The sequence below is a fragment of the Primulina eburnea genome, chromosome 1 (genome assembly GCF_022965805.1).
Source record: "Primulina eburnea isolate SZY01 chromosome 1, ASM2296580v1, whole genome shotgun sequence".
Lineage (NCBI taxonomy): Eukaryota > Viridiplantae > Streptophyta > Magnoliopsida > Lamiales > Gesneriaceae > Primulina > Primulina eburnea.
The window spans coordinates 6449509-6462182 of NC_133101.1; the positions used below are offsets into that span (position 1 = coordinate 6449509).

Consider the following 12674-nt stretch of genomic DNA (forward strand, 5'->3'; position numbering starts at 1 on the left):
TGCTTACTATGTAATTACTTTATATATACTAATGTATCCACCCACTCATTATATATTTGTATAATATTATTTATAATTAATTTACTTTATATTTAAATGAGTAAGAGTAAAACCTGCTACAGAATGATTAGAAAATAAATATTCTTCTTGCATAAAATTTTGAGTGGGTCTCATGTGATACCGTCTCACGGATCATAATCTGTGAGACGGGTTAACCCTACCCATATTCACAATAAAAAGTAATACTCTTAGCATAAAAAATGATACTTTTTCATGGATGATCCAAATAAGAGATATGTCTCACAAATACGACCCGTGAGACCGTCTCACACAAGTTTTTGCCTAAAATTTTAGCACTTTGTTAATATTATATATATATATATATATATATGTAATTATGAAAACAGATCATGATATCAAAAGTTAGTTACTCTAATTATTTCAAACTTAATAATATATTGTATATATATGCTTTTGAAAGAGTGTGTACTTACTATATACGTGAGACGAGTCGATCCGATCCATGTTTATAATGAAAAATAATATTTTTAACATAAAAAGTAATATTTTTCATGAATAAGACCATGTCAGATATTCGTCTCACTAAATTGGCTCGTGGGACGATCTCATAAAAGTTTTGTGAAATAAAAATTAGAGAATTAAGTTTTTTTGTTTTTATTTTAATTTGAAAGTTATTATAGGTAGGAGAAAAAATAAAATGTAAAGAGAAATGAGTTATAATTGGATGGTAAGAATGTGTGTTGGAAATTATAAAAAAAATTATCACCATATCAAAGTTAGTAAAATATAGTTGAACTTTAATAAATATTATAGATATATATTTGTTTCAAACTTGTAAGGAAGCGTTTTTTAACACGACTCAAAAATCAATTGATTTATTCAAAATTATAAAACTCGAGCGAACTCAAGCCATGATTATTTAATTCGATATTTTACTATTCGTTCATGTATTTAATATTTCACTAATCATTATATAATATAATTATATATAGAATAAATATATTTGAGCATTTTGAATATTTATTTTCGAACAATAGTTCAAATATTTTATAAAAAAGTTTAAATATTTCGAGATGAACTCGGATTCAAATAAAAAGTTTCAAATTATCCAAAATTCGAATTGAGATCGAGCTTTAATCATTGGAACCATTAATTAGTCTAAGCAAACGAATTTATTTGTACATTATAAATTTAACCCAAGTTTTTTAAATAATAAAATTTAATATTTATAGTGTTCATACTATTAATTAAAATTATACTCTAGAATGTCTTACTTTGATAAGGTGAAACTTCGTTTTATTATTTCAATTATATTAGAGTGATGTGAGACCGTCTCCCAGATCTTAATATGTGAGACGGGTCAACTCTACTCATATTCACAATAAAAAGTAATACTTTTAGCATAAAAAGTAATACTTTTTCATGGGTGACCCAAATAAAATATATGTCTCACAATACGACCCTGAGACTGTCTCACACAAGTTTTTGTCATTATATTATTTAATCACTTAACTTATATTCTACTATTATCTTTTTATCATGTCTTCTTCTCATTATTCAAATTTCACTTTTAAAAAAATGCAAAACTTTCATTTCATTTGTTACTGAATTCTACGCCCAAAATTTGTATGAACGATGATAAACTATAGACAATTATTATCTTAGTGGTCAGATGTCGACCGACGGTTGAAACAAATCCTACGGCACTTTTTAATTCAAATCGTATAAACTATGTTATTTATTAAAAACTGTAAGGGATATAACCCTATAGGACAAATTACTATCATGTTATTTTTACTAACCACGTGCGGGTGTGTCATGACCACATAATTGTTGATATAATTAAACTTCGATAAATCCGACTCTCTCACTTGTAGTATCATTATTTTTTAAGAAACGTGCGTTGGTTATCTGAAAATGACATGGATTGTAAAATAATTAAGACTTTCGGCTCCTTACCCTCGATTTGCTGCGTCACAGCTGTATTATTTCAAACTTTTGATTAGTAAAATGATATTTAAGATTCTAGTAAAATGACATTTAAGATTTCACGATTTTATCGTTATTTTTTATTGTACATTATTTCTTATTTTTATCCTCACTCGACACTTGTATTCGAGCAATTGGTAAGAACCATGTAGCTGGACGAGCTAGTTTGCACGTGAAAGAGAGACAAACGTAAATTATTTTGTGCCGACAAGAGAAAAATAGGATCGAAAACGTACATTCTTTTTTATTTTATATATATATATATATATATATATATATATATATATATGTGTGTGTGTTTATTGTGAGAATCCAAGATTTTGCGAGTGCAATTTTGAAATATAGATATGTATAAGAATTTATTTTCGATTTATAATAAATACGAAAATATTAAATAATACATGTTATTTGAAATTACAAGCCAATAAATATATGTAATTTGAAATCCAGTGCAATATATACGATAAATTAAGGTTGGACATCGACCTATTTGGAAGAAAATTTACATACAAAGCAATGTGTCAACTTAATTGGAAAGAATATATCGCATATAAGGAATTTTTCTCGATAAAGAAGCTACCAAATTTGCAATACAGTCCAGATACATCACGAACCTGTACAAGAAAGCAGTCTAAGTTCATCCATCCAGTCCAGAGGCCATAAATTCGAAAATTTCGATGTATATACATGTTTTATTAATTATGGCCCGATTAAAGTATGGAATGCTTATCTCAATAATTAAGGAATGATTATCTCGCAATTTTGGAAGGAATATCAACCATTATGATAAGATTTTCACCTCGCCACTGTAAATAGAGGACTCCCATCATTTGAAATTCACACCTTGGAATTTCAAAATTCTTTCATTCTCAAGTAGCAGCGAAGCTATGCCGGAATCCAGACCGAGAAGAAAGTTCGATCCCCCAGTGCAGCAACCCTCCAATTTTTTTAGCATTCAAAATACAGTAAGTGTGCTTGTTTTAAATCCTCAAATTTCGGTTATGCGTTTTCTTGTTTTCGAAAAACTCAGTCGAGCACCGTCATTCTATTTCTACGTTTTTTGTGCGATTTTGGTACGTTTACGTGTTGTCAGTGTAAGGATTCACTGAAAATGGGTAGGAAGCCCAATATATGGCCCTTCACGGTGTGATAGAACCGTTTTATGGTCTCGCCCCCTTAGAGGATTAAAAATTAGGGACTGATATCAGTAAACCATAGAAGGTGGAAGAATCACAGTGCTGTTATGATATGAATATGATGATATGTTATGAAAATCATGATATGTTTACGTGTTATTTTCGAAAATTGAGTAAATATTTTTATGTTGTGCTCGAACGGCCCCACTTGCTGAGTGACGACCATATCACTCACCCCTTACTCTGCTCTCCACAGATAAATCAGAAAAGAAAATCGAGGAAGATGAAAAAGACCAGTTTTGGGCTGATAATAAGATGATTCAAGAAGTTTATTTTAGTTTTGGCTTAGTAAGTTGTAAATGCTTCTGCAGATTTTGTATCGTTTTCAGAATATTAGTGAGAACTTAATCTTAATAAATAATAATACGGTATAAACTGGTTTTTGTTTATACTGTACTACGAGTCTTGTTGTATAACAATTATGTGATTGTTGAATAACGCTGGTGTCGACTAACCCCAGTCTCGAGATGTGACATTCATTCTCAATTAATATAAATAATCAAAATATTAGTGAGAACTTAATCATAATAAATAATAATACGGTATGAGAGCATTACATATTGTTACCCTCATGATATATGATGCTATCAATAGCCGCCTTTTTGTTGCCTACAGGATTGGCGATTTGGTGACTTTCTGGTTCGTGTCAAATTCAGCCCAATCAATTTAAAATAAAATTAGTTAATCGAACGGATTTTTTATTTATTTTTTGTTACATACCAAATTATTGTTTTATTTTAAATAAATATATTTTAAAAAATTTGGTTTTTTTCGACAGATTTTGCTCTATTTTATATATATATATATATATATATATATATATATATATATATATATATATATATATATATATATATATAAAGAGAAAAGAAATCCATTGCACATATATGTTTATAAAATTAGTGAGTGATCATTATTTTAATAATTAAATAAAATAATATTCATTGTATAGAATAATCAAATTAAACAACAATAATATTTTACTAAATTGCCTTAGTTATGTTTGTAATTGTAGAGAAATATTGATTTATGATATTACATGATCATATATTCTACATAAGGTTTTTTGAAAAAATTATACATTACCTCATTAGTTTATCGAAATTATAAATTTAACATATTGGTCCAAGTTAGGACTTGAGACCAAGAAAATATATATTAATTTATAGAGGTTTTTTTTTTTTTATTGTATATGGTATGATTGGACTTTAATTTTTCATTATTTGGAGAGCAAATACTTACATTATTTAAATTATTATGTCAATACATAGTAAGAAATATAGCAAAGAATGAAGGAAATTATGTTTTCATTCCGAAAATCATCACATTTCTAAGCAACAACAATAATATATAATTTATTTAGTTTTTCATTTCTTCTATGTTTTATAAGCATAAGATACAATATTGCATTTCCTAATGGTAATAATTATGCACCATTAGTCCAGTCCTCGTCCATATGTTAGATTAAGAGGAAAAATGCAATATGGACATACTAATTTTTTCATGCAAGGCGTGCTAAAACCCCAACAAATGGAGCAGTGTTTACAGGTTGCAGGTTCAGCTTGCTGATAATTCTCCCTCACATCTCCGTACTCGTCGCTTTGATTCGGTCCTCCGACAATCGCACCATCGATAACATTCGGATTATCTGCATTTTTGTGGAACCATAAATTAAAACCCTCTTGGCAGCCCACTGGCGCCGGCTGTTTCTTTATAGACACAATCGAGGCTCCTCGATGATGAACCCTTTTCGGATAGTTATTTCCGAATCCTACCATGTAGCTCAATCTCTTAGGGTTTGATCCCAATATGTAGTCCACCTAAAAAAAAAGATAAAAATCAAGAAGTTACCAGTGCTCTTGGAATTAGGGTTCCCTATGCATGATAAGTTATACATGGTAGTTGAAAATAGTGAATGTTTTAAAATGGTTAATCTGATCCAAGTTGCTGTAGAAATCCATAAATATGAGACAAAGATATAGACAAAGTTTATCTTCCGAACACCAAAATTAGTCATGTATGCTTACTTGTGATTGAGTAAACGCGAATAAATCGCTGGACCCAACGTTGCCTCCGGGGCATTGTATAGAACCCTTTGTTTTGGCAAGAAGCTCTGCATATACCGTTGTGATAAACGTCGCGCTCGTGACATACTGAAGATTGTTCCATTCTTGAAACCAGAGAAGGCCATGACCAGTTCTTTGAACATTGCCATTTCCTTTTTGCATGCAGTTGCAAATGAATTGCTCAGCAGAAACCTTATACTGGTCAAAGTTTCCAATTCTTGGAAGTTTCCCATCCGCAACACTCTGCAATTCATTTCAAGACAGCATTATATTAATTTAACGTCAATTTTCCCTACTTTTTTTCCTCATTTCATGTATACATAGTTCAAAAACTTGTGCAGACCTTGGTGATAAGAACTTGAGCACCGATATATTTGTCGTCCCATGAAAACATGCTTCTCGTTCCTCCATGATGTTCGGTCGATCAATAAACTGGAGGTATTGTTTGTCGTTGGTGGCTCGGGCTAACCAGGCAGCGGCCCATAACAGTTCATCCTGTGTAATACAAAATCATGATAAATATAAGTTTTAAATATTTTTCTTTGGATTTAAGGTAATTACTAATGTATTTAGTTGATTCTTATTGAAATATTTCCATGATTATTGTTATATTGCTTTACCTCGTATCCACTGCTTGAGTAGAAGCCTCCTGCTGGAATGTAGTTTTGATACTCACCGGGATGATTTTGGGCAAAATTAAATAGCTGTAAATCAATTGCAACCAATCAACATATATGTGTGTGTGTGAATTTCATGTATTTTTGGGGAAATTAGTTTGAAAATGCAATTATTATTTTTTTAAAAAAAAACTACAAACTACATTGGGAGAACATTTGAGCTGGTGAGATCGATCGATCCAAGATTCCAATATGACGACTTACCTGTTTAGCATGATTGATAAGAGTAGACGAGTAACTGGAATCGGATTGTTTGAAAGCAACAGCAGCAGCAGCCAATGCCGCGGCCGTTTCCCCGGCGAGATCGGCTCCGGGGTGCTGTTCATCTATCTTGAAAACAGTTCTTGGTGTGGTCATTTCTTCGGGTCTCTGCCAGCACGCATGATCCGACCAACCTTCTCCGACTTCCCCGTACAGCACGTTGGGTTGAGGATGAGCCTTGATCAGGTAATCTGTTCCCCATTTGATGGCATTCAATGCATTTTCGAGCTCGTCTCGTGCCTGGAGTTGGGGTCCGAATTCGACCACGCTCCATGATAGCATCGTCACCGTGAACGCCATCGGAAACCCGAATTTTACGTTGTCTCCGGCGTCGTAATATCCACCAACAAGATCAATATTCTGCACGAAACCAAAGTTAATGCATAAACATTATTTTAATTATATAATTTATTTTGCTAATAATCAACGCTTATGCAAAAGTTTTAAAATTTATGGTGATTTATAAATTTTCATATTATGTACAGCGATTTTCTTACCATATATGACACAATGAGTTGTTATTGATCTGTACATTCTATCTAATATAGGAAAGATAATGTTGATTTTGGAAAATTGACATATCGAAAAGTAAAAACTGGAAAAATTTCAAATTTCAAGATGGGAATCAGCACTAAAAACTTCTTATTTTCAAGACACATCTCTTTGAGTTCTTTGTTTATGCATAAATTCATCGTCTTCGACCTTCAAATTAAATTTGTTCACGAAACCACGAAAAAATTATTTCGAGTGTCTTATTTCATTTTAAAAAAATAGCATTCAATCGCGTACAAATACAAAAACACAAGACGTACGTAAGTGACACTTGATAAATCAGCGGAGTACTATATATAAAAACGGAAATTAATTAAAATAGATTTTTACCCCTCCATTTTTGCCATCATGAAGAGCAGAATCCCCTCTCCATTGAACTCTTTGGTCCCCTGGCAGCTTCCCTGATCTTTGTGCTTCATAGTATAACAAAGATTTAGTTAAAGCAGCTCCATAGTCCATTGAGGCACCATTCTTAGCCAAAACAAATAAACAAAAAGCAAAGCCAAACACAAACAAATTAGACATTATTCCTATGACTTTGCTAAAAGATAAAATGGTACAATTTTAGGGGACATGGCTTAATTTATTTATAGTGAAAGGGATACGAGAAGTGTTATTTATGGAGATATAATTACTTAATTAATATGGAATATTTGGTCTTGAGAATCCGTGATTTTGTTTAGCAAATTTGAGTAATTATTTGGGCAATTTATTTCAAATCTACTTTCCTTAATTTTCCATTTTTTTCCTTAATTATAAAGTATTATTTTGTATTATACTTAGATATAGTTTTTGTCGCTAAAATATACAACTTTTTTCCCCAAATTATCCTGATTTTTATGGGAGGAAAAAACCATAAACATTACATTTGATAAGAAAAATTTTCTCCACCAGAATTATTATTTGTACACAAAACTAGAATAAATCACGACAATTTATACTAAAATTTAAGATATATGTACTGATTGCATTTCAAAAAATAATATTTTAATAAATATTCTCGGACATCGAATGATCAAATAGTGAATTAAAGAAGTTAGGCTGGCCTATCGCATAAAACTACATAGCTTTACGCAAACTCTTAGTAATTATTGGATTATTATTAATCTTTGAACGAGTCAGAGTTTAATCTGGTCGATCCAAAATTGGATGGGATACATTATTATAGAATATATTATCTTTCAAATGTAATAATTTAGAAAAAAATTGCCAAATTTTGTATATCTCAAAAATCTTATAAAAAAATGTTAGATTTAGTGTAATAAAAATGATAGAGAAAATCAAATCTTAACGGCGAAACCTACATTGCCCATTACTTGAAAGAAGTTTTTACGAGATCCTTATCCACCAAAATTTTTACTTCTGGCTCTGGCCTCTGTGAATGAATAATCATCGAGCCATTCTCTTTTTAGGCAACACATGCAAAGAGATTTGCCAACAATCAAAATGAGTACATCTTTGAGAGATTTTTGTATAGTTAGTTTGTTTCCTTTTTTCTCCTAGCTTCCATTTAATTATATATTTTTTTAATTTTTTACTTGAACAATTGTGATCTGGAAGTCGATCCAGGGTAAATGTTTGGATCTATTATGACATAGCCACAAGATGCTCAACATGGGACCTCAAAATCACCAAATTTAAAATTATTGTCCCAATACATTGCACGTTATTATTTTTCGAAGTCTTCAAAATTATTTATTAGATTCGTTTGTGGATCCTATGAATTTTAATTTTACACTTTTGGCAATTCGCTTTATGTAAGTTTACTAATTAGTTCGGTTGGATGAAACACGTAGTTGTTAGTTTTCTGTATGTACTGGACAAAACTTGTATAACAGACTTACCTGAAAAAATGTTGATAAGAAAAATCGAACTCCTGATAATTAGTAAGCTCAACTGCTCTATTAAACCAGACACTTTATCAGGGACATTGCCCCATCAGTCCATGCACTCCAAAAACACTAAAATACAATGATTGAACGTCTCACCTATTGCCCCTTAAAAATCTTATACGTTAAGGTTTTGCCTCAGTTTTCAAATATATTCGTGTCATTTTCCACGTGTTGTATGTTTACACATTTGAAATATTTATCTAAACATGAAAATTTTTGTTATTTTCAAATTAATGATTTTTTTTTTAAACTAAGAGTGATAAAATCTCTAAAATTTTAAAATATTAGTGCATTTAAAAATATAGATAAAGATGGAATCGAAGATTTAAAAAGAAATATTATTTTAGGAAAATAAAAAAAAGTTTCATCAATAAAATTATATAATGAAGGTACAATTATAATTATAGTTATAAATAAAACTTCACCAAATTAATTAGAAATTAGTCAGTAAATGAACCTCAAATTTAATTAAATAGTAAGATATGTTAAAAGTCATCCAGTTCGATGGGCATCCAGTGCATCAGGGAGCAAGAACTGCTAAGCCTCGAAAAATTATCAAAGGTAGGTTTGTCTTGAGAAACTTTGGGGTTTTTAATTTGATGCTTAGAGAAACCAAGTTGAAGCCTATTATTGAAGAGATTAGGTTAAACTAAATATAGTGCCAAGATTAAGTATCATTCATTAAGTTCATTGTTTAAGATCCATTTTCTTGTTTCATCCTTGAGTTTATTAGATTTATTTTTGCAGGACACAATGTTCTTTATGAAATTGATCGAACTGATAGAAACTTTTTAATCTCACACGAACATGAATTATTCAAGGCAAGAACTTCTGACACGTTAGCAATACTTTGGTGTCACATAGGTAGAAATTTGTCATACCAGTACGCAATATTCGGTATCGCGTCATACCTCCCGAGAAATATTAAATTGCAAAATATTGAATTTTATGTTTCCATTGACGAAATGTACATTTTTCTTCGATTGTGTTATTATTTGGAATAACTCATCTTTACATGCATGTTGAATTTTTTTAATGATTAATCAGTTCCCTTACAAGTCAAGGTGATTTTTGTTTTTGGGCTGTGTGAAGACCGAACTCACCTATGCAAAGCTACGAAGGACTTACCATGTCAAGCCTGAAATTTGAAAATTAAAAAACATGCAGATTCAACCAAGCATTGAAATCTCATTCAATTCATGAATCTCGTAACTATAAAGTGTCTTTTCAAAGCTAAATTTGAACGGTCCATGGTCAACCTGTAACATTCTTTTTTAATGGTATTTTAGGCCACTGAAGATGCCATAAACATGGCTGAAAACTGTGTGTAATCCCCTTAGAGGAGTAACATATAGGGAACTGGTCAGTAAAACATGAAAATGAGATGATTGTCAGTGATATGTCTGTATTTTGTTCGTATTCAATTCAACATGCTTATTATTGAAATTATGATAATGTATTCATATAATTATAACCTTGATATTTGTTATGCACGTTCGATCCATATTTACTGAGTATTTCCCCAAATACCCACCCCTTACATTTCCATCTCAGATAAGAACGAATAAAAAATCGAAGATAGAGAACAATAATATTTTTGGGGAAGGTGATGAAGCCAATCCAATTCAAGACTAGTCTTTTGATTTTATTTAGTTATATTATCTAATCTTACGCTTCCACATTTCGTTTTAATCGCATTATAAAAACGATTATTGATGTATGTAATAGAATGTCTTTTGGCTATTTGATGTACTGCGTGGCTTGTTGTTATACGATTTTAAATTATTAAGCAATGTCGATGACGCGTCTCGGTTTCGAGACGTGACAGACTGTCCAATTATTTTGTTTTCTTCTATCTCATCGTCAAATAACATGCGATAATGTGACCGTGAGTGGATTGCACACATTTTAACTATACTAATATGTACGTATGCCTTTTTTCAATATATATAATATGCTGATTATATTGTGAATTTGAAGTCCAGTCATTTCTCTACTCTTATGTCGTAACACATTTGAATTCTAAGTGAAAAATTGTTTTCGATGATTATGATAATATTTGTAAGATTTTATTTTTAAGTACTTGTCAGTTTTTATATAAAATTTTCAAAGATTTCATTGTCTAGAAAATACTTAAAATAAGCTCTTACAATTATTATCTAAGCACTTCATATCTCCAAGACATAACCAAAACATAAACGTTAGGAAAGCTAACATGTGAATTTGAAGTTTGGACTTTTTTCTCAGTAAAAATGTGAAGTGAAATATTGCATAGATAACAATAGCTATAGTTTTGATGGGACAAATGTAACATAAAAACTATTTTCGGATTGGGCTTTAAAAACTTACGCTATAAATGGATCAATAAAAATGATATTTGAAATTAGATTTTAAATCTATGAATTTAGAATTTCTTTTTGGTGTTTGTCCTAAAACTTAAAAACGTTATTTAAGAATTTGATTCGATAGTTAAAAATAAATCTATTTGACTTAAAAAAATTCTACATAATTTATTTTTCTTAAATATATTTTTTATTAACAACACTTATGTAATTATTAAATTTTTTTTGATGTAATTATATACTTCTCCATGACAAACTAATTGTCATATATAGAAGCAAAATTTAATTCTTTTCCAATTTATGCTGTAATGTATTTAATATTTTTCAAGTTCCAACTACTTTTGGAAGCCCACGTTATCATTACTTAAAAATTTAAATACAGAAATATATATATGTGACATTACAATATAAATTACTTCTAAAAGCCTGTTAGTGAGCAAAAGATATATATGAGACATTGCAATATTGGTAGTAGGTGTAAAATCATAAATACATGTACTACTTTTATTTAAACAATCACTTCCTTGCTACTCGGGCATGTGAGCATTTCTAAATACCACATACGTAGTTGTAGGAAAAATGTTTCAAAATTTGGATGTATCATCCGAGGAGTCGGTGAATAACAATTATGTAGGTGTATTCCCAACGGTTATTGAACTTATATCAAGTGACGATGAAGCCGAAATCGACATCAGACTAATTCCATCGGACATGCAAATGATCTCAAAAGCGATACAAAATATCATATTAAGCTTTCCAATAGCTGCGTCTCAAACAATACGCAAAGTGGACGAAATTGTTCCACCTACTACTATCAATGACTTACTCTTTGCCAATATGAATGGATATTTATCATCACCACAACAAAAAGGTAAAAGCATAAGATGGTAAATGAACTTGAGGGGCTGAAATTCATTGCGGGTGCAGATATTGATGTCACAAATGAGCACCTTAATACCAAATTGACTGAGCGAGCTCGATCGAAATCACATGCTGTGAAGAATCCAAATTTGCATACTCCAGTGGCTAAAATAATATATAAAACATGTTAATATAATGAAACAGAATCAAAACATATTTATAGTCCTTGCTCATATTACATAGAAGTTCTGGCCTCTCGGAATATTTAGCCCATCCTGGCGATTAACAGCATCACGTAGAACACGAGTGTCTGTGTTGATCCTTCCCATCCAGTTAATGAGTAAATAAATTACATATCACGATTGCATATCCCCAGAAATTTATTGTTATTGTTCTCTTTTTATTTATGTATTTCTCTTTGTCTTTGTTTGGTACTTGGAAGCTGATATACGTGCCATCCAATGAACCCAAACAACCATATGTATGTCGTTCATATACTTTAAATTAGTTAGAAAAAAATTGTGGTTGGTAGGATTCATATGATGAATTTAAATGCATGACGTGTAACTAATGATTTCACAATGGAGACAAAGAAATGGTGATAATGAGTACATACACTTACCTTGAACCATTTCCAAGTGTCATTGAGCAATTCTCATCTATTGGAAGAGGTTTGACAAGTAGTAAGGGGTGTAGTTTGATAATTGAACGGAGTACTTCATGGAAATGAGAGCTCATTGTCTGTCAACTCCATAAATACTCATGACCAATTACTCTAATTTTCTTGTGATGTGCTAAAATAGGGTAGATGAGATCC

General features: G+C 30.8%; 1 protein-coding gene across 1 annotated transcript; it reads right to left on the reverse strand.

The window, feature by feature from the left end:
* Window positions 1-4707: 4707 nt before the first annotated feature.
* Window positions 4708-7298, reverse strand: LOC140824852 (endoglucanase 14-like). Its single transcript, XM_073186398.1, is given in 8 exon segments — window positions 4708-4755; window positions 4757-5026; window positions 5234-5515; window positions 5616-5698; window positions 5701-5767; window positions 5893-5976; window positions 6154-6570; window positions 7093-7298. Coding segments are annotated over 8 exon segments (1446 nt in total). The 5' UTR covers window positions 7288-7298.
* Between the last annotated feature and the right edge of the window lie 5376 nt (window positions 7299-12674).